General features: G+C 48.5%; 1 protein-coding gene across 1 annotated transcript in view; it reads left to right on the top strand.

Annotated features, from left to right (window-relative positions):
• The first annotated feature begins 655 nt into the window (after positions 1 to 655).
• Positions 656 to 27,962, top strand: part of SLC39A6 (solute carrier family 39 member 6) — a 164,197-nt gene continuing 136,890 nt past the window's right edge. The window contains exons 1-3 of the mRNA XM_063922919.1: positions 656 to 1,415; positions 16,530 to 16,713; positions 19,858 to 20,027. Of these exons, the coding sequence (XP_063778989.1) occupies positions 690 to 1,415; positions 16,530 to 16,713; positions 19,858 to 20,027 (1,080 nt within the window). The 5' untranslated portion in view covers positions 656 to 689. The remainder of the gene's footprint in view (positions 1,416 to 16,529; positions 16,714 to 19,857; positions 20,028 to 27,962) is intronic.

The following is a 27,962-nucleotide window of genomic DNA, read 5'->3' as shown; positions in this document are numbered from 1 at the left end:
AATGACCCCCATAGCACACTGAATTACAAAGGTTTTATGTAAAATGGATATAAGCAAATTCATCTGAGCTGTCTCCATCGTCTATAGAAGCTTCCATGTTATACATTCCTGAGTTGAAGTGCTGAAGCATATTGGTAGTTGGTTTAAAATCCTTGCAACAAATACCCAAGCGTCTTAAACCATATCTGACATAAAGAATACCACATAAAGTGGTCCTAAATTGCTTCACTGTTGTGTGTCTGGTCAGTGTCTTTGTTGTTCTCATTGTTAAAAACAAATTAGCCCTACTGAATACACACAACCGGCAGTCGGCAACAATAGACATAATGAATGACTCATCATAATTTCTTTAAGACTCTATTCAACCACAACGTCTCACCTACAGTATGTCTGTGTGAGGATCTGTGTTATATGGATGAATGACTAATTATCTCTGAAAGTCGGTGTCAGTGATACCTAAAAACAAAAGAAGCCCAAAAACAAGCAGCAAAAAAAATTATAAGCCCAAAAACAAGCAACATGCAACCACCCAAAAAAATAAGCAACCAGAAGAAAAAACAAGCCCAATTCCGCTTGTTATAAGCTGAATTGGCAACTATGACTGTAACAGTGCAGCATAAGTCCTGAGAGGCGGTGACTGTGTGTGGGTGTGACGATGATGATGATGTGGGTGTACAGTGCATCAGAGAATGAGCCGCCCGGCTGCAGCTGAGGGCGTGAGCAGCAACGTAGCTCTGCCCCTATCCGGTGACAGCGGGCCGGGCCCAGGCGATGTCACAGTGACTGGGGGGCGGGTCACCGAGCGCCACCGCTCGCTCGGGATGAGGATGGAGAGAGGGGGCTGTTGCACGCGGGGCAGGATGCGGCCGCTGATCGCTTTCCTCGTGACCGCCGTTTTCTGCCGCACGAGCAGCGGCACCGAGGCCGCCATCACTGTTACGCTGCCGCCGCAGGGGGCCGAGGTGTTCAGTCCGAGCAACGGCCAAGTGTCCGCCTTCAGCCCGCTCCCGCCTGCCATAGACCCGGTTCTGGCGACACAGACGCAGCGTCACAACCTGCTGCTCCTCTTCCAGCGCTACGGGGAGAATAACCAGAGCCTGACCGTATCCGGCTTCCGGCTGCTGCTCCGCAGTCTGGGGGTAGAGCGGCTAAGAAACGCATCCCGGCACACTCACCGCGGCGGCCACCACCAGCAGCATCACCCCCATCATGATCACCACCCCCATAATGATCACCCCCACCATCATCACCACCACCCGCATCATCCCAGTAGCAGCACCCCGCACCCCGGCCACAGCGGCGCCTGTGAGGAGAGCAGGAGAAGGCGGCATGTGACGTCTCCAGAGAAGCCTGATGGGAGTCCGGCCGCAGGGGACAGAGCGGGCAGCAGTAACCCCGATGGGGCGCAGGTGGAGGTGAGGATGAGGCGCCTCTGGCAGTAGCGCAGCTCGCCTTACACATGCACACACTCCTATACACTACACCTGCACTATCTACATGTGTAACTGGGGACAAAGGAAAGTGGCCATGTGGGTCAGAAGGCGCTCTCACAACTATGTACACACTGGCGGTGTAATGCTGCATGTGATCTGAGCTAAACCCATGCAAATGGCTGTGGAATTAAAAATTATTGTGAAGTAAAGGTTATTATACACGTTTTTATGTTGACATAACTTGTATTGCATGGCAATTAATTTTAATGTTTCTTCCATTTCTCCACATCAATGCAATTGAAAAATTAAGGTGGGTATACACTGCCATACACTCAATGGGGTCGATTCTATTCGGCAACTTAAGAATAGCGCTGGGAATTAGCTCCCGACGCTATTCAATTCAGCTGCTAGTGACCCGCAATTGTCGAGAATTCTCTCATCCCCGGGGGATGAGAGAAGAAACCCGACAAAAGTGCTGCCTCGCGGCCGGCGCGAGGCTGATTCTGTCGGGAATCAGCATCGCCGCGGGTAGTTAAGTCGGAGAATGCCCGTTCTCCCGACAAAACTACCTGTTAAGTCGGCGAGAACGGGACATCGCCGACTTAACTGGAGCTGAATTGAATAGCGTCGGGAGCTAATTCCCGGCGCTATTCTTAAGTTGCCGAATAGAATCGACCCCAATGAGTGATATCGCTCATGTGGGTTAAGGTATGAGGCAGTGATGAGAGTGGAGAAGTTGCCCATGGCAACCAATCAGCTGCTCTGTATCCTATTATAGTATGCAAATTATAAATGTTTCCTCAGTGCTGATTGGTTGCCATGGCAACTTCTCCACTGGCTCACTTCTCCACTGTTTTCACTGCTTCATACATTTAACCGCTCAGTGTGTTCCCTCCCAGGTTGCCCGACATTGGGGGTAACTCAGAATTGATTGCAGCAGCAAATTTGTTAACAGTTGGGCAAAACCATGTGCACTGCAGGTGTGGCAGATACAACATTTGCAGAGAGAGTTGGATGTGGGTGGGTTATTTTGTTTCTGTGCAGGGTAAATACTGGCTGCTTTATTTTTATACCGCAATTTCGATTTCAGTTTGAACACACCCCACCCAAATCTAACGCGCTCTGCACATGTTATATCTGCCCCCCTGCAGTGCACATGGTTTTGCCCAACTGCTAACAAATTTGCTGCTGCGATCACACTGAACTATACAGCAAATGATATTGCTCAGTGACTTCATGCCATGGCCGTCCCGTACATGCGGTTTTGGCTGGCATAGCCAAAGTTGACCTGCATGTACGGCTGACAGAGGGGGTTGTAAATAGGGAGGTGAATCCCGGGCCAGTTTTTCAATCCTGGCATTGGCTTTTCCCTATGTGTCCGCCCCCTCACCCCACCCCGCACACATAACTCACCATACAATGCAGGCGGGCAGGTGGCAAACATCTGTTTCTCTCTCGGTGATGGTGGATGGCGAAGCGTGACCTGTGACTGCACATCACGCTGCGCAGGTGAGGAGGGGGGTGGGCAGCGGCTGAACGTCTTGAGGATGTTCAACGCTGCCCAGCTTAAAAAACAAACAAAAAAAAATAAAAAATAATGGTCCCTACACACTGGCAGATTTCACTGAATGATATGAACGTTCTCCTTCATTAATGAAAGAGTACCCGTTCATATCATTCAGTGAGGAGCAGCAACGATGAATGATGCGCGCCACTGCGCTCGTTCATCGTTGGTGCCCCGTCGCTTATGCATGCAGGCCAATATGGACAATCTCGTTCATATTAGAATGCAGTGCTATGGAGCCGGGTGACCGTGGGGAGTGAAGAAACTTCACTCCCAGCCCCCTACCCCTGCCGCCGGGTTGCCCGCCGGTCGTATCGGCCGTCTGGCACCTCGGCGGCACATCGCCATGCATGTAGGGCCCTTAAGGGCCGCCTGTTCCCTCAATCCCCGGGATTGGAGCTTTGAATCCCGGCCGTAAATCCCAGGATCCCGCAATTAGCCTCCCTAGTTGTAAACGACCCCCGGGAGCGCGCATTGGCCGTTGTTTGCGGCATATTTTAGTCATTATCGCGCAGAAGGTGTAAAATGAGTGCTATTGACTGAAATATTGCACTGTGTGTATGCACCTTAACACTGAAATTAAATTGAATCTCATTGTAAATTATTTTTCTATGGCTCCACCGCAAAGCTGTACAAAGAGGATATTAATTCATCACCTTACCTGCCCCATTGGAGCTTATAGTCTTAAAATTCTGTAACACTGTAGCATCTGGATTAAACACTCACATTTGCACAGATGGGACCCTGGTCAAGAATCAAGCTCAGGGGCGTTTTAATAGAGGTGGGGGCCCTTGTGCAGATTCGGTGTCTGCCCCCTCTTTGAATCCCGGCGCAGAAGGCTCCGGCATTGTGGCAGAGTATACTGCGCATGCGCAGGTCTCCGGAGACTATTTTCAGTTCATTTTGGCTGTGATTTTTGCCATGGCTGCAGCGCCTGACACAGGATTGCGGAAATGTAAGTATTAAAAGGTGTGCGGATATTGCATCCATTATAGAAATGCCAATGCTAGTGGTGTCAGGCATTTACTGTATGTTAACCACTGTAAATTCAATGAGATGCTTTTACATTTGAGCTTCCACATACATTTGACTTGCAGATTTTGCTTTTTTTTTTTTTTTGTCACAGATGCAGATTAAATGCATATACAATCTGTGACATTAAAAACCACAAGCATTTAAATCACTTTACCAAAGAGAGGTGATGATTGCTACTACATACCTTATGCCGTATGGTGGATGTTCCCTTATAAATCCTGCTATGGCAACAAGTGTGCCATACTGCCAAGACGTCAATAAGCCATTTTTGACTGCATCATCAATTGTTTACATAAAAAAAATAAACCTCTTTTGTTTTTTGTTTTTACATACACCCATCAGCCATAACATTAAAACCAATTGCCTTATATTATGTAAGTACCCTTCATGCCGCTGAGACAGCTCTGACCCATGAAGGCATGGACTCCACAAGACCTCTGAAGTTGTCCTGTGGTATCTGGCACTAACACGTTAGCAGCAGATCCCTTAAGTCCTGTAAGTTGCAAGGTCGGGTCTCCATGGCTCAGACTTTGTTTTCCAGTACATCCCGTAAGTGCTCAATCAGATCAAAATCTGGAGAGTTTGGAGGCCAAATCAAGAACTTGAACTCTTTGTCATGTTCCTTAAATCATTCCTGAACAGTATTTGCAGTGTGACAGGGCGCATTATCCAAGAGGCCACTGCCATCAGGGAATGACGTTGCCATGAAGGGGTGTGCTTGAGCTGCAGCAATGTTTAGGTAGGTCAGTGGTTTGTGTCAATGGCACATCCACGTGAATGGCAGGACCCAAAGGTCCTGCATAACTGAGACTTTGGGCCTGATTTAGAGTAGATTGCAAACCCGATGGTTTGTGTACAGCTAAGCTGATGGGTGGACTGTGCATGTGCAGGACCTGTTCTCGTGCCCAGGGGGGCCGGGGTCATCGCATGCAGTGTTCCCTGAGCAGCGGCCTGGTTGATGGCTGCGACTGTTTCTTGGCGAGGAGGGCGTGGTACCAGGCAGCACACCCGTTTTCTGGTCGTGCTGATGTCTGTGTCTAGTGATGCAGATAAAGTGACCAGTTTGAGTAGCAATAGGCTTATTTAGATGGGCCACCATGCTGCATCTTTGGACACAGCACTCGGATTTGCGATGCCGGCAGTAGGTGTCTTTAGTCTTAAGATGCCTCCTGCAGCATTAGTATATTTTCTCTAACGTCCTAAGTGGATGCTGGGGACTCCGTAAGGACCAAGGGGGAATAGCGGCTCCGCAGGAGACTGGGCACAAAAGTAAAGCTTTAGAACTACCTGGTGTGCACTGGCTCCTCCCCCCATGACCCTCCTCCAAGCCTCAGTTAGATTTTTGTGCCCGAACGAGAAGGGTGCACACTAGGTGGCTCTCCTGAGCTGCTTAGTGAAAAGTTTAGTTTTAGGTTTTTTATTTTCAGTGAGACCTGCTGGCAACAGGCTCACTGCATCGAGGGACTAAGGGGAGAAGAAGCGAACTCACCTGCGTGCAGAGTGGATTGGGCTTCTTAGGCTACTGGACATTAGCTCCAGAGGGACGATCACAGGCCCAGCCATGGATGGGTCCCAGAGCCGCGCCGCCGGCCCCCTTACAGAGCCAGAAGACAGAAGAGGTCCGGAAAATCGGCGGCAGAAGACGTCCTGTCTTCAACAAGGTAGCGCACAGCACTGCAGCTGTGCGCCATTGCTCTCAGCACACTTCACACTCCGGTCACTGAGAGCGCAGGGCGCTGGGGGGGGGGGCGCCCTGAGACGCAATAAAAACACCTTGGATGGCAAAAAATGCATCACATATAGCTCCTGGGCTATATGGATGAATTTAACCCCTGCCAGAATACATAGAAAAACGGGAGATAGGCTCCGCCCCCTTATCGGCAGCCTTATCTCCTCAGCACACTGGCGCCATTTTCCCTCACAGCTCCGTTGGAGGGAAGCTCCCTGGCTCTCCCCTGCAGTCACTACACTACAGAAAGGGTTAAAAAAGAGAAGGGGGGCACTAATTACGCGCAGTATTAAAGATACAGCAGCTATAAGGGGAAAAACACTTATATAAGGTTATCCCTGTATGTATATATATAGCGCTCTGGTGTGTGCTGGCAAACTCTCCCTCTGTCTCCCCAAAGGGCTAGTGGGGTCCTGTCCTCTATCAGAGCATTCCCTGTGTGTGTGCTGTATGTCTGTACGTTTGTGTCGACATGTATGAGGAGAAAAATGATGTGGAGACGGAGCAGATTGCCTGTAATAGTGATGTCACCCCCTAGGGGGTCGACACCTGAGTGGATGAACTGTTGGAAGGAATTACGTAACAGTGTCAGCTCTGTATAAAAGACAGTGGTTGACATGAGACAGCCGGCTACTCAGCTTGTGCCTGTCCAGACGTCTCATAGGCCGTCAGGGGCTCTAAAGCGCCCGTTACCTCAGATGGCAGATATAGACGCCGACACGGATACTGACTCCAGTGTCGACGGTGAAGAGACAAATGTGACTTCCAGTAGGGCCACACGTTACATGATTGAGGCAATGAAAAATGTTTTACACATTTCTGATAATACGAGTACCACCAAAAAGGGGTATTATGTTCGGTGAGGAAAAACTACCTGTAGTTTTCCTGAATCTGAGAAATTAAATGAGGTGTGTGATGATGCGTGGTTTTCCCCCGATAACTGATAATTTCTAAAATGTTATTGGCATTATATCCTTTCCCGCCAGAGGTTAGGGTGCATTGGGAAACACCCCCTAGGGTGGATAAAGCGCTCACACGCTTGTAAGAACAAGGGCTCTACCCTCTCCTGAGATGGCCGCCCTTAAGGATCCTGCTGATAGAAAGCAGGAGGGCATCCTAAAAAATATTTACACACATACTGGTGTTATACTGCGACCAGCAATCGCCTCAGCCTGGATGTGCAGTGCTGGGTTGGCGTGGTCGGATTCCCTGACTGAAAATATTGATACCCTAGACAGGGACAGTATATTATTGCCTATAGAGCATTTAAAAGATGCATTTCTATATATGCGTGATGCACAGCGGAATATTTGCCGACTGGCATCAAGTCTAAGTGCGTTGTCCATTTCTACCAGTAGAGGGTTATGGACACGACAGTGGTCAGGTGATGCGGATTCCAAACGGCATTTGGAAGTATTGCCTTATTAAGGGGAGGAGTTATTTGGGGTCGGTCTTTCAGACCTGGTGGCCACGGCAACAGCTGGGAAATCCACGTTTGTACCCCAGGTCGCCTCTCAACATGAGAAGACGCCGTATTACCAGGCGCAGTCTTTTCGTGGGCAAGCGGGCAAAAGGTTCCTCATTTCTGCCCCGTGACAGAGGGAGAGGAAAAAGGCTGCAGAAATCAGCCAGTTCCCAGGAACAGAAACCCTCTCCCGCCTCTGCCAAGCCCTCAGTATGACGCTGGGGCTTTACAAGCAGAATCAGGCACGGTGGGGGCCCGTCTCAATGAATTTCAGCGCGCAGTGGGCTCACTCGCAAGTAGACCCCTGGATCCTTCAGGTGATATCTCAGGGGTACAAATTGGAATTCGAGACGTCTCCCCCTCGCCGTTTCCTAAAGTCGGCTTTACCGATGTCTCCTTCTGACAGGGAGACAGTTTTGGAAGCCATTCACAAGCTGTATTCCCAGCAGGTGATAATCAAGGTACCCCTCCTGCAACAGGGAACGGGGTATTTTCTCTATCGTCCTAGTGGATGCTGGGGTTCCTGAAAGGACCATGGGGAATAGCGGCTCCGCAGGAGACAGGGCACAAAAAGTAAAGCTTTAGGATCAGGTGGTGTGCACTGGCTCCTCCCCCTATGACCCTCCTCCAAGCCTCAGTTAGATTTTTGTGCCCGGCCGAGAAGGGTGCAATCTAGGTGGCTCTCCTAAAGAGCTGCTTAGAAAAGTTTAGCTTAGGTTTTTTATTTTACAGTGAGTCCTGCTGGCAACAGGATCACTGCAACGAGGGACTTAGGGGAGAAGAAGTGAACTCACCTGCGTGCAGGATGGATTGGCTTCTTTGGCTACTGGACATTAGCTCCAGAGGGACGATCACAGGTACAGCCTGGATGGTCACCGGAGCCTCGCCGCCGGCCCCCTTGCAGATGCTGAAACGAGAAGAGGTCCAGAATCGGCGGCAGAAGACTCCTCAGTCTTCTTAAGGTAGCGCACAGCACTGCAGCTGTGCGCCATTTCCTCTCAGCACACTTCACACGGCAGTCACTGAGGGTGCAGGGCGCTGGGAGGGGGGCGCCCTGGGAGGCAAATGAAAACCTTTTTTGGCTAAAAATACCTCACATATAGCCTCCGGGGGCTATATGGAGATATTTAACCCCTGCCAGAATCCATTAAAGAGCGGGAGACGAGCCCGCCGAAAAAGGGGCGGGGCCTATCTCCTCAGCACACAGCGCCATTTTCCCTCACAGAAAGACTGGAGGGAAGGCTCCCAGGCTCTCCCCTGCACTGCACTACAGAAACAGGGTTAAAACAGAGAGGGGGGGCACTAATTTGGCGTTAGAAATATATAAAAGATGCTATAAGGGAAAACACTTATATAAGGTTGTCCCTATATAATTATAGCGTTTTTGGTGTGTGCTGGCAAACTCTCCCTCTGTCTCTCCAAAGGGCTAGTGGGTCCTGTCCTCTATCAGAGCATTCCCTGTGTGTGTGCTGTGTGTCGGTACGTGTGTGTCGACATGTATGAGGACGATGTTGGTGAGGAGGCGGAGCAATTGCCTGTAATGGTGATGTCACTCTCTAGGGAGTCGACACCGGAATGGATGGCTTATTTAGGGAATTACGTGATAATGTCAACACGCTGCAAGGTCGGTTGACGACATGAGACGGCCGACAAACAATTAGTACCGGTCCAGACGTCTCAGAAACACCGTCAGGGGTTTTAAAACGCCCGTTTACTTTAGTCGGTAGACACAGACACGGACACTGAATCCAGTGTCGACGGTGAATAAACAAACGTATTCCTTATTAGGGCCACACGTTAAGGGCAATGAAGGAGGTGTTACATATTTCTGATACTACAAGTACCACAAAAGAGGGTATTATGTGGGATGTGAAAAAACTACCGTAGTTTTTCCTGAATCAGATAAATTAAATGAAGTGTGTGATGATGCGTGGGTTCCCCCCGATAGAAAATTATGGGCGGTATACCCTTTCCCGCCAGAAGTTAGGGCGCGTTGGGAAACACCCCTTAGGGTGGATAAGGCGCTCACACGCTTATCAAAACAAGTGGCGGTACCGTCTATAGATAGGGCCGTCCTCAAGGAGCCAGCTGACAGGAGGCTGGAAAATATCATAAAAAGTATATACACACATACTGGTGTTATACTGCGACCAGCGATCGCCTCAGCCTGGATGTGCAGAGCTGGGGTGGCTTGGTCGGATTCCCTGACTAAAAATATTGATACCCTTGACAGGGACAGTATTTTATTGACTATAGAGCATTTAAAGGATGCATTTTCTATATATGCGAGATGCACAGAGGGATATTTGCACTCTGGCATCAAGAGTAAGTGCGATGTCCATATCTGCCAGAAGATGTTTATGGACACGACAGTGGTCAGGTGATGCAGATTCCAAACGGCACAAAGGTGTATTGCCGTATAAAGGAAGAGGAGTTATTTGGGGTCGGTCCATCGGACCTGGTGGCCACGGCAACTGCTGGAAAATCCACCGTTTTTACCCTAAGTCACATCTCTGCAGAAAAAGACACCGTCTTTTCAGCCTCAGTCCTTTCGTCCCTATAAGAGTCATATCTGCCCAGGGATAGAGGAAAGGGAAGAAGACTGCAGCAGGCAGCCCATTCCCAGGAACAGAAGCGTTCCACCGCTTCTGCCAAGCTCTCAGCATGACGCTGGGACCGTACAGGACCCCTGGATCCTACATGTAGTATCCCAGGGGTACAGATTGGAATGTCGAGACGTTTCCCCTTCGCAGGCTCCTGAAGTCTGGTTTACCAAGGTCTCCCTCCGACAAGGAGGCAGTATGGGAAACAATTCACAAGCTGTATTCCCAGCAGGTGATAATCAAATTACCCCTCCTACAACAAGAAAAGGGGTATTATTCCACATTATATTGTGGTACTGAAGCCAGAAGGCTAGGTGAGACCTATTCTAAATCTAAAAAAATTTGAACACTTACAAAGGTTCAAATCAAGATGGAGTCACTCAGAGCAGTGATAACGAACCAGGAAGAAGGGGACTATATAGTGTCCCGAGACATCAGGGATGCTTACCTCCATGTCCAAAATTTGCCCTTCTCACTAAGGGTACCTCAGGTTCGTGGTACAGAACTGTCACTATCAGTTTCAGACGCTGCCGTTTGGATTGTCCACGGCACCCCGGGTCTTTACCAAGGTAATGGCCGAAATGATGATTCTTCTTCGAAGAAAAGGCGTCTTAATTATCCCTTACTTGGACGATCTCCTGATAAGGGCAAAGTCCAGGGAACAGTTGGAGGTCGGAGTAGCACTATCTCGGATACTGCTACAACAGCACGGGTGGATTCTAAATATTCCAAAATCGCAGCTGATCCCGACGACAAGTCTGCTGTGCCTAGGGATGATTCTGGACACAGTCCAGAAAAAGGTGTTTCTCCCGGAAGAGAAAGCCAGGGAGTTATCCGAGCTAGTCAGGAACCTCCTAAAATCAGTGCATCATTGCACAAGGGTCCTGGTAAAGATGGTGACTTCCTACGAAGCAATTCCATTCGGCAGATTTCACGCAAGAATTTTTCAGTGGGATCTGCTGGACAAATGGTCCGGATCGCATCTTCAGATGCATCAGCGGATAACCCTATATCCAAGGACAAGGGTGTCTCTCCTGTGGTGGTTGCAGAGTGCTCATCTTCTAGAGGGCCGCAGATTCGGCATTCAGGATTGGATGCTGGTGACCACGGAGGCCAGCCCGAGAGGCTGGGGAGCAGTCACACAAGGAAAAAATTTCCAGGGAGTGTGATCAAGTCTTGAGACTTTTCTCCACATAAATATACTGGAGCTAAGGGTAAATTTATAATACTCTAAGCTTAGCAAGACCTCTGCTTCAAGGTCAGCCGGTATTGATCCAGTGGGAAAAACATCACGGCAGTCGCCCACGTAAATAGACAGGGCGGCACAAGAAGCAGGAGGGCAATGGCAAAAACTGCAAGGACTTTTCGCTGGGCGGAAAATCATGTGATAGCACTGTCAGCAGTGTTTCATTCCGGGAATGGAAACTGGGAAGCAGACTTCCTCAGCAGGCACGACCTCCACCCGGCAGAATGGAATCTTCATCGGGAAGTTTTCCACATGATTGTAAACCGTTGGGAAATACCAAAGGTGGACATGATGGCGTCCCGTCTGAACAAAAATCGGGACAGGTATTGCGCCAGGTTAAGAGACCCTCAGGCAATAGCTGTGGACGTTCTGGTAACACCATGGATGTACCAGTCGGTGTATGTGTTCCATCCTCTGCTTCTCATACCTAAGGTACTGAGACTTATAAGACGTAGAGGAGTAAGAACTATACTCATGGCTCCGGATTGGCCAAGAAGGACTTGGTACCCGGAACTTCAAGAGATGCTCACAGAGGACTTATGGCCTCTGCCGCTAAGAAGGGACTTGTTTCAGCAAGTACCATGTCTTTTCCAAGACTTACCGCAGCTGCGTTTGACGGCATGGCGGTGGAACGCCGGATCCTAAGGGAAAAAGGCATTCCGGAAGAGGTCATTCCTACCCTGGTCAAAGCCAGAAAGGAGGTGACCGCACAACATTATCACCACATGTGGCAAAAATATGTTGCGTGGTGTGAGGCCAGAAAGGCCCCACGAAGAAATTTCAACTCTGTCGATTCCTGCATTTCCTGCAAACAGGAGTGTCTATGGGCCTCAAATTGGGGTCCATTAAGGTTCAAATTTCGGCCCTGTCGATTTTCTTCCAGAAAGAAGTGGCTTCAGTTCCTGAAGTCCAGAAGTTTGTCAAGGGAGTATTGCATATACAACCCCCTTTTGTGCCTCCAGTGGCACTGTGGGATCTCAACGTAGTTCTGGGATTCCTCAAATCACATTGGTTTAAACCAGTCAAATCTGTGGATTTGAAGCATCTCACATGAAAAGTGACCATGCTCTTGGCCCTGGCCTGGACCAGGCGAGTGTCAAATTGGTGGTTTTTTTCTCAAAAAAGCCCATATCTGGTTGTCCATTTGGACAGGGCAGAGCTGCGGACTCGTCCCCAGTTCTCTCCCTAAGGTGGTGTCAGTGTTTCACCTGAACCAGCTTATTTTGGTGCCTTGCGCCTACTAGGGACTTGGAGGACTCCAGGTTGCTAGATGTTGTCAGGGCCCTGTAAATATAGGTTCCAGGACGGCTGGAGTCAGGAAAACTGACTTGCTGTTATCCTGTATGCACCCAACAAACTGGGTGCTCTTGCTTCTAAGCAGACTATTGCTAGTTGGATGTGTAATACAATTCAGCTTGCACATTCTGTGGCAGGCCTGCCACAGCCAAAATATGTAAATGCCCATTCCACAAGGAAGGTGGGCTTATCTTGGGCGGCTGCCCGAGGGGTCTCGGCTTTACAACTTTGCCGAGCGGCTATTTAGTCAGGGGCAAACACGTTGGTAAAATCCTACAAATTTGATACCCTGGCTAAGGATGACCTGGAGTTCTCTCATTCGGTGCTGCAGAGTCATCCGCACTCTCCCGCCCGTTTGGGAGCTTTGGTATTATCCCCATGGTCCTTTCAGGAACCCCAGCATCCACTAGGACGATAGAGAAAATAAGAATTTACTTACCGATAATTCTATTTCTCGGAGTCCGTAGTGGATGCTGGGCGCCCATCCCTAGTGCGGATTATCTGCAATACTTGTACATAGTTACAAAAATCGGGTTATTATTGTTGTGAGCCATCTTTTCAGAGGCTCCGCTGTTATCATACTGTTAACTGGGTTCAGATCACAGGTTGTACAGTGTGATTGGTGTGGCTGGTATGAGTCTTACCCGGGATTCAAAATCCTTCCTTATTGTGTACGCTCGTCCGGGCACAGTATCCTAACTGAGGCTTGGAGGAGGGTCATAGGGGGAGGAGCCAGTGCACACCACCTGATCCTAAAGCTTTACTTTTTGTGCCCTGTCTCCTGCGGAGCCGCTATTCCCCATGGTCCTTTCAGGAACCCCAGCATCCACTACGGACTCCGAGAAATAGAATTATCGGTAAGTAAATTCTTATTATTCCACACTGTAGTGGTACCGAAGCCGGACGGCTCGGTGAGACCGATTCTAAATCTAAAATCTTTGAACACTTACATACAGAGGTTCAAATTCAAGATTGAGTCACTCAGAGCAGTGATTGCGAACCTGGAAGAAGAGGACTACATGATGTCTCGGTACATCAAGGATGCTTACCTTCATGTCCCAATTTACCCTTCTCACCAAGGGTACCTCAGGTTTATGGTACAGAACTGTCACTATCCGTTTCAGACGCTGCCGTATGGATGGTACACGGCACCCCGGGTCTTTACCAAGGTAATGGCCGAAATGATGATACTCCTTCAAAGGAAGGGAATTTTAGTTATCCCTTACTTGGACGATTCCCTGATAAGGGCAAGATCCCAGGGAACAGTTGGAGGTCGGTGTAGCACTATCTCAGGTAGTGTTGCGGCAGCACGATTGGATTCTCAATATTCCAAAATCGCAGCTAAAAGATTCCGACGACTCGTCTTCTGTTCTTAGGGATGATCCTGGACACAGTTCAGAAAAAGGTGTTTCTCCCGTAGGAGAAAGTCAGGGAGTTATCCGAGCTAGTCGGGAACCTCCTATAACCGAGCCAAGTCTCAGTACATCAATGAGATGGTTCTGAAAAAAATAGTGGCTTCCTATGAAGCAATCCCATGCGGCAGATTCCACGCAAGAACTTTCCAGTGGGACCTGCTGGACAAATGGTCTGGGTCACATCTTCAGATGCATCAGCGGATAACCCTGTCACCAAGCACAAGGGTGTCTCTCCTGTGGTGGTTGCAGAGTGCTCATCTTCTAGAGGGCCGCACATTCAGGACTGGGTCCTGGTGACCACGGATACCAGCCTGCGAGGCTGGGGAGCAGTCACACAGGGAAGGAATTTCCAGAGCTTATGGTCAAGCCTGGAGACATCACTTCACATAAATATCCTGAAGCTAAGGGCCATTTACAATGCTCTAAGCTCAGCAAGACCTCTGCTTCAAGGTCACCCGGAGTTGATCCATTCGGACAACATCACGGCAGTCACCCACGTAAACAGACAGGGTGACTCAAGAAGCAGAAGGGCAATGGCAGAAGCTGCAAGGATTCTTCGCTGGGCGGAAAATCATGTGATAGCACTGTCAGCAGTATTCATTCTGGGAGTGGACAACTGGGAAGCAGACTTCCTCAGCAGACACGACCTCCACCCGGGAGAGTGGGGACTTCACCCAGAAGTCTTCCACATGTTTGTAAAACTCGACAAGTATTGCACCAGGTCAAGGGACCCTCAGGCAATAGCTGTAGACGCTCTGGTAACACAGTGGGTGTACCAGTCAGTGTATGTGTTCCCTCCTCTGCCTCTCATAACCAAGGTACTGAGAATTATAAGATGGAGAGGAGTAAGCACTATATTCGTGGCTCCGGATTGGCCAAGAAGGACTTGGTAACCGGAACTTCAAGAGATGCTCACGGAGGATCCGTGGCCTCTACCTCTAAGAAGGGACCTGCTCCAGCAAGGACCCTGTCTGTTCCAAGACTTACCGCGGCTGCGTTTAACGGCAGGGCGGTTGAACGCCGGATCCTGAAGGAAAAAGGCATTCCGGATGAAGTCATCCCTATCCTGATCAAAGCCAGGAAAGATATAACCGCAAAACATTATCACCGCATTTGGCGAAAATATGTTGCGTGGTGCGAGGCCAGTAAGGCCCCGACGGAGGAATTTTCAACTAGGTCGATTCCTACATTTCCTGCAAACAGGAGTGTCTATGGGCCTGAAATGGTGGTCCATTAAGGTTCAAATTTCGGGTCTGTCAATTTTCTTCCAAAAAGAACTAGCTTCAGTCCCTGAAGTTCAGACGTTTGTGAAAGGGGTACTGTATATACAGCCTCCTTTTGTGCCTCCAGTGGCACCTTGGGATCTAAATGTAGTTTTTGGGTTCCAAAAGTCACATTGGTTTGAACCACTTAAATATGTGGAGTTAAAATATCTCACATGGAAAGTGGTCATGCTGTTGGCTCTGGCCTGGGCCAGATGCGTGTCAGAATTGGCGGCTTTATCCTGTAAAAGCCCTCATCTGATTTTCCATTCGGACAGGGCGGAATTGAGGACTTGTCCTCAGTTTCTCCCTAAGGTGGTTTTCAGCGTTTCACCTGAATCAACCTATTGTGGTGCCTGCGGCTACTAGGGACTTGGAGGACTCCAAGTTGCTAGACGTTGTCAGAGCCCTGGAAATATAGGTTTCCAGGACGGCTGGAGTCAGAAAATCTGACTCGTTGTTTATTCTGTATGCACCCAACAAGCTGGGTGCTCCTGCTTCTAAGCAGACTATTGCTCGTTGGATTTGTAGTACAATTCAGCTTGCACATTCTGTGGCAGGCCTGCCACAGCCAAAATCTGTAAAAGCCCATTCCACAAGGAAGGTGGGCTCATCTTGGGCGGCTGCCCGAGTGGTCTCGGCTTTACAACTTTGCCGAGCAGCTACTTGGTCAGGAGCAAATACGTTTGTAAAATTCTACAAATTTGATACCCTGGCTGAGGAGGACCGGGAGTTCTCTCATTTGGTGCTGCAGAGTCATCCGCACTCTCCCGCCCGTTTGGGAGCTTTGGTATAATCCCCATGGTCCTTACGGAGTCCCCAGCATCCACTTAGGACGTTAGAGAAAATAAGAATTTACTTACCGATAATTCTATTTCTCGTAGTCCGTAGTGGATGCTGGGCGCCCATCCCAAGTGCGGATTGTCTGCAATACTGGTACATAGTTATTGTTACCAAAAAATCGGGTTATTGCTGTAGTGAGCCATCTTTTCTAGAGGCTCCTCTGTTATCATGCTGTTAACTGGGTTCAGATCACAGGTTGTACGGTGTGATTGGTGTGGCTGGTATGAGTCTTACCCGGGATTCAAAATCCTTCCTTATTGTGTACGCTCGTCCGGGCACAGTATCCTAACTGAGGCTTGGAGGAGGGTCATGGGGGGAGGAGCCAGTGCACACCAGGTAGTTCTAAAGCTTTACTTTTGTGCCCAGTCTCCTGCGGAGCCGCTATTCCCCCTTGGTCCTTACGGAGTCCCCAGCATCCACTACGGACTACGAGAAATAGAATTATCGGTAAGTAAATTCTTATTTTAGCATTGTTAGCATCCATCTCTGAATCTCCCCATTTATTGGGTTTATATAATGTATTAGTTTCTATGACAACACTGCCAGAAGCTATACAATAAAGGGGATGTTTTTTTTCATTTCCATGTCTACAGATTTAATTGTTTGTAATGTAAATATCATTTGTTATTCAATTGCAGTGTTTAAATGCCTCGAGACTGCTGATGTGGCATGGCATGGACATGCACATGCATCTTGGTGCGGAAGAGTTTGCCTACATTTGTCCAGCAATAATTAATCAGATTGACAGGAAATCTTGTGTGATTCATGTTCATAAAGAATCGATGGCAGGAAGTAGCCAGGTTGTATATTCAATGAAAATCGGTAAGTACAGACACTGTCTCTATGCTAGAGCACTTATTTTCTCTCTCAGGCTGTATTCTGACATGGTAATTTAACAATTATCTAGGTTTTTCACATATAGGGAGAGATGGAGAGAGTTAAAATGGAGAGAACTATAGCACTAACCAGTCAGGTCCTTACAGTATATCTTCAAGCACAGCCTGTAAATGAGTTAGAAGCTGATTGGTTAGGGCTTTATGAGGGGGAATTCATTTAGGTGCGGGTTTACAGAAGTTAAACTTGCACACTTTGCCTACATGCACACACCCAAGATTTGGCATTTCTAATTGAAATGTGCATTCCGCACTACTCACAGGGAGATAGGTTGTGCAAAATTTGTCCAAAAACCAACTGTGTGAAAGAAGCAGGAAAAACTGGGGAGACTTTCATGGACCCCCAGAAAGTGGTAGGACCATATAGAAGGCTGTTAGTGGGTATAATGAAAGTACCGGACACTTAAAGGTGTCAAATGGCTAATTTGTGAATTTAATGTAAAAAAACAACAACAAAAAAACAGCATGTAAAAAGTTTAGGAATTTCATTTACTTACAAAGGAATTAAATGAAAAAGTAAAAAAGGTGATTTGGGTGTAATTTGAGGTGACTTTTTTTTTTTTTTTTGTAATGATGAAAAGCAATTTTCCATTGAAATGAATACCTTCATTATTTTGGGGTGCACAAACAAACGAAAAAGTTGATTTTGGAGTAATTTGAGTCCATTTATTTATGTTTTTTTTCACCCCAAAAATGACAAATTTATCGTTCCAATTAAGCTAACTGAAAACTTCCAAATGTCTAATTAGTCCATACGGGTGTATCCAAGGGGTTCTGCAACAAGTCCCGACAGTTTTACAGAGTGCTATTTTTGCAGAAAAATAGGTTAAGGAACACCCGTGGGTGGGCAGTGGTGGGCGGAGCTGTCGGCAGTGTGGGAGGAGCTACAGTGTGTGTGTGTGTGGGGCTCCTTTGCAAGGAAAAATTATTTTCCGCAAAAAGGGGTGTGGCTTTGCTGCAAGGGGCATGGCCTTGCAGGAAAAGACTACCTTTTTACCCCAGTTTTGCAACCCACACGCCCAGACATTGCCTACCACAGAAAAAAAAATATCCTGATTTATGTCCCTAACATTTTGTAATTTTTCCTCCTTACGGTAATGCCCATTACACAATGCCGCAACGCCCGTTATGCCGCACTCCGTAACGCCCCTGACACCATTTTATGCCCCACACCGTTATGGCCCTGACACCATTTTATTCCCCTTACAAATTATACCACTCAGGCTTCTAATTTTTTTAAAATTACCTGCCTGTTGTCAGGGGTCTCATACTCGTTGCGAAGGGATTCGTGCACGTTGTCAGGGGTTTCATGCTCTGGGTTTCATTCGCGTTGCCAGGGGACTTATGTGTGTTGTCAGGGGTGAGGGGGGGTGCCGACTGTGAGTATAGCCCCCGCAGCCCCAGTAAACGTCCTGGCTGCTGCCCCATTAAAGTTTGAGAGAGTGGGTGCGGGCATCAGTAAGTAGATCGCTAGTCCCCAGCAGCCCCCGCAGTAGATTGAGAAGCGCAGGGAGCTGCGGAAGCGCTGTATAAAATATAAAAACCTCTTAAAATGTCCGCCGCCCAGGAGACAGGCGCTAGAGGTCAAATGTGGCCCCTGTCTCCTCGGCGGCGGTTATTTTTGGTGGGTTTTTTGACGCTGTTATAGAAGGAAGCGCTTCGGCAGCTCCCTGCGCGTCTCAATCCACTACGGGGGCTGCGAGGGACTAGCGCTATACTTACTGATGCCCGCACCCACCCTCCCAAATTTTAATGGGGCAATGGCCAGAATGTTACGGAATGCCGTTCCAGGTGACGCCATTTTGAAGATCACCTTCAGGAACGGCGTTCCGGAAGAAAAATAGCCTTGTTTTTTTTCAGGGGGAGTGTAAATTCGTTGTGAAAGTGTACGATCGCATGTGTAGTCCGAGCTGCAAAAATCCACTGTGTAGTCTCTGCGCTGCCCAGGACTTACTACTACAGTGCAATGAGAACAGGCTGTTCGGGGCCAGAGCTGACATCAGACACCCTCCCTGAAAGTGCTTAGGCACACCTGAGTTTTTCCAGACCATAAATGGTCAGTTACCGCTCACAAACAGCCTCTTCCTGTCAATAACCTTGCGAACGCCCGTGTGAATTACATTTTCGCGCCATCCTGTCGCTGACTGGCAATGCCCTTTGTTGTTGTCCGACACGCGTGCGCATTGTGGTGCATACATATGTGCAGTTATGACCTGATGATCGCTGTGCAAAAACGCACAGCAGCGATCGGGTCTGAATCAGGCCCGGAGTTTCTATACGAGTGACTTGTGCCATGCATCATTCTGCTTAATCTTCTACAGTACTTAGTACACTATTAGCTACTTAGAACACTGAGAAAAAGTACTCCAGCACTGGAATTGCTGCCTGTGGCAGTGTCCGTCATGCCAGGTATCTCTCTTATGGCGCTAAAAGGATAGGTGTATGAGGACGCATCTGTTTGAATTGCTTTCTTTGCGAGCCACCGAAGGTATATTTTGCAGAGATAAAGAACAATCTCTTAAAGAACAACTGCAGGCACTATTAAAATGATAGCTATCCTCCGCACCCATTGTTGTACTACAACAGGAGAAGTTTGAGTCTGTGCTTTCGACAACTTTTGTGTTAAGACTGCTTATTGACAGCTGCAGTACCATGCAATCTGTGTTCACCGCACATCAAGCGGTCAAATGCTCTTCTATTTGAAATCCCTGCCCCATGCATACATCCATATACACACCAACACACACACAACATTAAGTCAGAGGTTCCCAAACGCGGTCCTCAAGGCACCCCAACAGTCCAGGTTTTAGGTATAGCCATGGCTCGGCACAAATTAAATTAAATTGATTAAGGTGCTAATTAAGTCACCTGTGGCCAAGCATGTATGCATTTAAAACCAGGACAGTAGAGGTGCCTTGAGGACCACGTTTGGGAACCTCTGCATTAAGTTATTTTAACTAATGTGAACGTATATCTGCTGAGGGTACTTATACATGGACCGATTATATGTTTTTTTGAAATCTGAATATAAACTATCAATGAATAATATAATTTTCTTTACCATTTTTGACAGCGTGGATTGGTGGCTTTATAGCCATCACTATCATAAGCGTGCTCTCATTGCTGGGTATCATCTTGGTTCCTCTGATGAACAGAGTCTTCTTCAAATTTTTGTTAAGTTTCCTGGTGGCACTGGCAGTTGGCACTTTAAGTGGTGATGCATTTTTACATCTTCTTCCACATGTAAGTCATTCTTAATTTCTTCTGAAATACCTTTTATAAAATGGTTGAGCGCTTCCTAATCCAATGAGTGCAAGCAAACTGTGTTACGTATGTAGCTGCATTAGTAACTGCAAGAATGCTGTGGTATTGCCTGTCTTCACACTAATTTTCCATCTAAAAGAAGTCTAACTTTTATATCCTGCACTAGATTTACCTGGTGTCGGTTCATGCTTGCAAAATGTAGATTGTGTTGGGATTGACACACGTCATATTTCTTTATCCTGAATAAATGAACAAGATTGTTAGATATATTTACTATATGCGGGTTTTAGAAGTGGAGATGTTGCCATAGCAACCAATCAGATTCTGGCTATTATCTTCTAGAACAGGCGTTCCCAACCGCGGTCCTCAAGGCACACTAACAGTGCCGGTTTTAGTGATATATCCAGGCTTCAGCACAGGTGACTTACTTAGTAGCTCAGTTATTTTGATATAACCACCTGTGCTGCAGCCTGGATATCATTAACACCTGCACTGTTGGTGTGCCTTGAGGACCGTGGTTGGGAATGCCTGTTCTAGAAGGTGCTAGATAAATAAGTAGTCTGGTTGTTCTGGGCAATATCTCCACTTCAAAAGCCTGCACTTTAGTAAATATGTCCCTAAAGATTAATCCTGTACTTGGTTGAAATAGGAACCTAATTATTCTGTAAATTTTTACATTTTACATAAAAATAAGTGTGGCAACTTATAATTAGAGACTATCGCTGAGGAAACGTGTTAAGAATCTAATAATATTATATAAATATCACTAGTTTTCACTCTAGAGTGAACAGCAGGCAGGGCGCTTTTGGGTGAAACTGATAGGAGCACGGCCAATAAGGGAGCGGTGTGGCCTAATAATTGTCACTCTTGGTGGTGTGCCCAGCACTTATAAAGATTCTGGCCCCCAAGCACTCCCCTCACTGTGAATAAATGGCACGCGCATCTATACATTGGCGGTGATTGCTAAACCGTAAATTTTCCCACCTGCAGGACTGCTTCAGCGGGGTGCCACCATAGGGGCAGCTCACATTTTGTCAATTTAAAATTGAGAAGGGCGATGCGCCCTGCTGAAACAGCCTAGCAGGAAAACTAGTATCACCAGTGCGCAAAAATTTCCACTAAGGGGGTGATTCAGACCTGATCGCTGGGCTGCAAACTTTGCTGTCCTGTGTTCAGATAGTCGCTGGCCCCAGGGGGAGTGTAAATTCGCCATGCAAGTGTGTGATCTCATGTGTACGCCAAGCTGCAAAAATTCACTGTGTGCAGTCTGCGCAGCCCAGGACTTACTCCTACATTGCGATGAGAACAGGCTGATCGGGGCTGGAGCCGATGTCCGACACCCTCCCTGAAAACGCTTAGGCACGCCTGCGTTTTTCCTGACACTCCCAGAAAACGGACATTTACCACCCACAAACGGCCGCCTCCTGTCAATCACCTTGCAAACTCCCGTGCAATCTGATTTTTCCACCATCCCGGGATTTAGTTGTCAGCTGATGTATTTATTTTTTATGTGCGTATGTTCTTCTGCTTTTAAATCTATTTGTGAATACATTTTGATATATTTTTTCTCTGACGTCCTAAGTGGATGCTGGGGACTCCGTAAGGACCATGGGGAATAGCGGCTCCGCAGGAGACAGGGCACAACTAAAGAAAGCTTTAGGACTACCTGGTGTGCACTGGCTCCTCCCACTATGACCCTCCTCCAGACCTCAGTTAGAATCTTGTGCCCGGCTGAGCTGGATGCACACACGGGGCTCTCCTGAGCTCCTAGAAAAAAAAAAGTATATTTAGGTTTTTTATTTTACAGTGAGATCTGCTGGCAACAGACTCACTGCAGCGAGGGACTAAGGGGAGAAGAAGCGAACCTACCTAACAGGTGGTAGTTTGGGCTTCTTAGGCTACTGGACACCATTAGCTCCAGAGGGATCGACCGCAGGACCCGACCTTGGTGTTCGTTCCCGGAGCCGCGCCGCCAGCCCCCTTACAGAGCCAGAAGCAAGAAGTGTTCCGGAAAATCGGCGGCAGAAGACTTCTGTCTTCAACAAGGTAGCGCACAGCACTGCAGCTGTGCGCCATTGCTCCTCATGCACACCTCACACTCCGGTCACTGATGGGTGCAGGGCGCTGGGGGGGGGGGCGCCCTGAGGGCAATATAAGACACCTTGGCCGGCAAATCATCACAATATATAGTCCCAGGGCTATATATGTGATAAATTACCCCTGCCAGAATCCATAAAAAAGCGGGAGAAAAGTCAGCCGAAAAAGGGGCGGGGCTATCTCCCTCAGCACACTGGCGCCATTTTTTCTTCACAGTGCAGCTGGAAGACAGCTCCCCAGGCTCTCCCCTGTAGTTTTCAGGCTCAAGGGGTTAAAAAGAGAGGGGGGGGCACTAAATTTAGGCGCAATAATATGTATACAAGCAGCTATTGGGGGAAAAATCACTTAGTTATAGTGTTAATCCCTGCATTATATAGCGCTCTGGTGTGTGCTGGCATACTCTCTCTCTCTGTCTCCCCAAAGGACTTTGTGGGGTCCTGTCCTCAGTCAGAGCATTCCCTGTGTGTGTGCGGTGTGTCGGTACGGCGGTGTCGACATGTTGGATGAGGAAGGTTACGTGGAGGCGGAGCAGAGGCCGCTAAATGGGATGTCGCCCCCTGTGGGGCCGACACCAGAGTGGATGGATAGGTGGAAGGTATTAACCGACAATGTCAACTCCTTACATAAAAGGCTGGATGACGTAACAGCTGTGGGACAGCCGGCTTCTCAGCCCGCGCCTGTCCAGGCGTCTCAAAGGCCATCAGGGGCTCAAAAAACGCCCGTTACCTCAGATGGCAGACACAGATGTCGACACGGAGTCTGACTCCAGTGTCGACGAGGTTGAGATATATACACAATCCACTAGGAACATCCGTTACATGATCTCGGCAATGAAAAATGTGTTACACATTTCTGACATGAACCCAAGTACCACATAAAAGGGGTTTTATTCTTGGGGAGAAAAAGCAGCCAGTGTTTTGTTCCCCCATCAGATGAGTGAATGAAGTGTGTAAAGAAGCGTGGGTTCCCCCGATAAGAAACTGGTAATTTCTAAAAAGTTACTGATGGCGTACCCTTTCCCGCCAGAGGATAGGTCACGTTGGGAGATATCCCCTAGGGTGGATAAGGCGCTCACACGTTTGTCAAAAAAGGTGGCACTGCCGTCTTAGGATACGGCCACCTTAAAGGAGATTGCTGATAAAAAGCAGGAGGCTATCCTGAAGTCTGTATATACACACTCAGGTTCTATACTGAGACCTGCAATTGCCTCAGCATAAATAGTGCTGCTGCAGCGTGGTCTGATACCCTGTCAGATAATATTAATACCCTAGACAGGGATAATATTTTGCTAACATAGAGCATATTAAAGACGTCGTCTTATATATGAAGGATGCACAGAGGGATATTTGCCGGCTGGCATCCAGAATTAATGCAATGTCCATTCTGCCAGGAGGGTATTAGAAACCCGGCAGTGGACAGGTGATGCTGCCTGTAAAAGGCACATGGAGATTCTGCCTTTATAAGGGTGAGGAATTGTTTGGGGATGGTCTCTGGGACCTCGTATCCACAGCAACAGCTGGGAAGAAAATTTTTTACCTCAGGTTTCCTCACAGCCTAAGAAAGCACCGTATTTTCAGGTACAGTCCTTTCGGCTTCAGAAAAGCAAGCGGATCAAAGGCGCTTCCTTTCTGCACAGAGACAAGGGAAGAAGGAAAAAGCTGCACCAGACAGCCAGTTCCCAGGATCAAAAATCTTCCCCCGCTTCCTCTGAGTCCACCGCATGACGCTGGGGCTCCACAGGTGGAGACAGGTGCGGTGGGGGCGCGTCTCGGGAACTTCAGGGACCAGTGGGCTTGCCCACAGGTGGATCCCTAGGTTCTGCAAGTAGTATCACAGGGATACAGGCTGGAGTTCGAGGCGACTCCCCCTCGCCGTTACCTCACATCAGCCTTGCCTGCTGCCCTCAGAGAAAGGTAGTACTGGCGGCAATTCACAAGCTGTACTTCCAGCAGGTGAAATCAAGGTACCCCTCCGTCAACAAGGCCGGGGTTACTATTCCAAAATGTTGTGGTACCGAAACCAGACGGTTCGGTGAGACCCATTCTAAAATTGAAATCCTTGAACACTTATATACGAAGGTTCAAGTTCAAAATGGAATCGCTCAGGGCGATTATTGCAAGCCTGGAGAATTTCATGGTATCACTGGACATCAAGGGTGCTTACCTGCATGTCCCTATTTACCCTCTTCACCAGGAGTACCTCAAAATTGTGGTACAGGATTGTCATTACCAATTCCAGACGTTGCCGTTGGTCTGTCCCTGGCACCGAGGTATTTACCAAGGTAATGGCCGAAATAATTATCCCGTACTTGGGCGATCTCCTTATAAAGGCGAGGTCCAGGGAGCAGTTGTTAGGCGGAGTAGCACTATCTCGGGAAGTGCTACAACAGCACGGCTGGATTCTGAACATTCCAAAGTCTCAGCTGGTTCCTACGACGCGTCTACTGTTCCTGGGTATGGTTCTGGACACAGTACAGGATAAAAAGGGTTTCTCCCGGAGGAGAAGTCCAAGGAGTTGTCGTCTCTAGACAGAGACCTCCTAATACAAATACAGGTGTCGGTGCATCAATGCACGCGAGCCCTGGGAAAGATTCTTCTTACGAAGAAATTCCATTCGCCAGGTCCCATGCAAGGATCTTCCAGTGGGATCTGTTGGACAAGTGGTCCGGGTCGCATCTTCAGATGCATCGGCGGTTAACCCTGTCTCCAAGGGCCAGGGTGTCGCTGTTGTGGTGGCTGCAGAGTGCTCATCTTCTAGGGGGCCGCAGATTCGGCATACAGGACTGGGCCCTGGTGAACACTGATGCCAGCCTTCGAGGCTGGGGGGCAGTCACACAGGGAAGAAACTTCCAAGGCTATGGAAAAGTCAGGAGACTTCCCTACACATAAAAATTCTGGAACTAAGGGCCATTTACAATGCCCTAAGTCAGGCTAGACCCCTGCTTCAACACCGGCCGGTGCTGATCCAGTCAGACAACATCACGGCGGTCGCTCATGTAAACCGACAGGGCGGCACAAGAAGCAGGATGGCGATGGCAGAAGCCACAAGGATTCTCCGATGGGCGGAAAATCATGTGTTAGCACTGTCAGCAGTGTTCATTCCCGGAGTGGACAACTGAGAAGCAGACTTTCTCAGAAGACACGACCTCCACCCGGGAGAGTGGGGACTTCATCCAGAAGTCTTCCAAATGATTGTACACCGTTGGGAAAGGCCACAGGTGGACATGATGGCGTCCCGCCTCAACAAAAAGCTACAAAGATATTGCGCCAGGTCAAGGGACCCTCAGGCGATAGCTGTGGACGCTCTGGTAACACCGTGGGTGTACCAGTCGGTGCATATGTTCCCTTCTCTGCCTCTCTTACCCAGGGTAATGAGAATAAGAAGAAGGAGAGGAGTAAGAACTATACTCATTGTTCCGGGTTGGCCAAGAAGAGCTTGGTACCCAGAACTCCAAGAAATGATCTCAGAGGACCCATGGCCTCTGCCGCTCAGACAGGACCTGCTGCAGCAGGGGGCCTGTCTGTTCCAAGACGTACCGCGGCTGTGTTTGACGGCATGGCGGTTGAACGCCGGATCCTGAAGGAAAAGGGCATTCCGGAGGAAGTTATCCCTACGCTATTTAAAGCTGGGAAAGAAGTGAACGCAAACCATTATCACCGCATATGGCAGAAATATGTTGCGTGCTGTGAGGCCAGGAAGGCCCCAAAGGAGGAATTTCAGCTAGGTCGATTTCTGCACTTCCTACAGTCAGAGGTGACTATGGGCCTAAAATTGGGTTCCATTAAGGTCCAGATTTCGGCTTTATCGATTTTCTTCCAAACTAGAACTGGCTTCACTGCCTGAAGTTTAGACTTTTGTTAAGGGAGTGCTGCATAGTCAGCCTCTGTTTGTGCCTCAAGTGGCACCGTGGGATCTCAACGTGGTGTTGGATTTCCTGAAGTCACATTGGGTTGAGCCACTTAAATCCGTGGAGCTACAATACCTCACGTGGAAAGTGGTCATGCTGTGGGCCTTGGCGTCGGCCAGGCGTGTATCAGAATTGGCGGCTTTGTCATACAAATGCCCTTATCTGTATTTTATATGGATAAGGCGGAATTGAGGACTCGTTCCCAATTCCTTCCTAAGGTGGTATCAGTTTTCATGTGAACCAACCTATTGTGGGGCCTGCGGCTACTTGGGACTTGGAGGATTCCAAGTTACTGGACGTAGTCAGGGCCCTGAAAAGTATATGTTTCCAGGACGGCTGGAGTCAGGAAAACTGACTCGCTATTTATCTTGTATGCACCCAACAAGCTGGGTGCTCCTGCTTCTAAGCAGACTATTGCTCGCTGGATCTGTAGCACGATTCAACTTGCACATCCTGCGGCTGGACTGCCGCACCCTAAATCTGTAAAAGCCCATTCCACGAGGAAAGTGGGCTCTTCTTGGGCGGCTACCCGAGGGGTCTCGGCTTTACAACTTTGCCGAGCTGTTACTTGGTCGGGTTCAAACATTTTTGCAAGAGTCTACAAGTTTGATACCCTGACTGAGGAGGACCTAGAGTTTGCTCATTCGGTGCTGCAGAGTCATCCGCACTCTCCCGCCCGTTTGGGAGCTTTGGTATAATCCCCATAGTCCTTACGGAGTCCCAGCATCCACTTAGGACGTCAGAGAAAATAAGATTTTACTCACCGGTAAATCTATTTCTCGTAGTCCGTAGTGGATGCTGGGCGCCCATCCCAAGTGCGGATTGTCTGCAATACTTGTTTATAGTTATTGCCTAACTAAAGGGTTATTGTTGAGCCATCTGTTGAGAGGCTCAGTTATATTTCATACTGTTAACTGGGTATAGTATTACGAGTTATACGGTGTGATTGGTGTGGCTGGTATGAGTCTTACTCGGGATTCAAAATCCTTCCTATTTGTGTCAGCTCTTCCGGGCACAGTATCCTAACTGAGGTCTGGAGGAGGGTCATAGTGGGAGGAGCTAGTGCACACCAGGTAGTCCTAAAGCTTTCTTTAGTTGTGCCCAGTCTCCTGCGGAGCCGCTATTCCCCATGGTCCTTACGGAGTCCCAGCATCCACTACGGACTACGAGAAATAGATTTACCGGTGAGTAAAATCTTATTTTTTCTTGTGTAATACAATGTATTTTGGTTTTTAAATTGTATATTTATGTACTTCATAGATTGTTTTCCTAAAGACAAGAAGCACCTTTTAGTTGTGTGATTTGAATGTGCCCTATATCTCCTTGACCATGGGGGTCATTCCAAGTTGATCGTAGCTGTGCTAAATTTAGTTCCGCTACGATCAGGCACTGAGACGTGGTGGGACGCCCAGCACAGGATTAATCCGCCCCGCATGTCCGTGCCGGCCCCCACTTCAGAAGTGCAAAAGCATCCCACAGCGGCGATGCTTATGCATTTCAGGAGTACCTCCCGGCCAGCGCAGCTCCTGCGGCTGGCCGGGAGAACCTCTTAGCTGCCCGGGTTGCAGCGGCTGCATGTGCCCTCATGCAGCCACCGCCGCAGCCCGCCACCCCAACGGTCCAGCCACGCCTGCGTTGGCCGGACCGCCGTCCAGCCCAGCGACCGCCTCTGCCTGTCAATCAGTCAGAGGCGATCGCTAGGCAACGATTGCCTTCGGCCTTCTGGCATGCACCGGCGCACTGCGGCGCCGGCACATGCGCAGTACTGATCCGATCGCACCGCTGCGATAAACTAGCATTTGATCGGGTCAGAATGACCCCCCATGTCTCGGAATTGGTGGAGTTCACCACAGCGTGAGGGAAGGCTTAACACACTTTGATATGATGAGCTATTGGATATGATTCAGGTT

The sequence above is a fragment of the Pseudophryne corroboree genome, chromosome 5, assembly GCF_028390025.1.
Source record: "Pseudophryne corroboree isolate aPseCor3 chromosome 5, aPseCor3.hap2, whole genome shotgun sequence".
NCBI classification, from domain to species: domain Eukaryota; kingdom Metazoa; phylum Chordata; class Amphibia; order Anura; family Myobatrachidae; genus Pseudophryne; species Pseudophryne corroboree.
The sequence above is the reverse complement of the archived record's forward strand: the minus strand, read 5'-3'. Positions and strand labels throughout refer to the sequence as shown.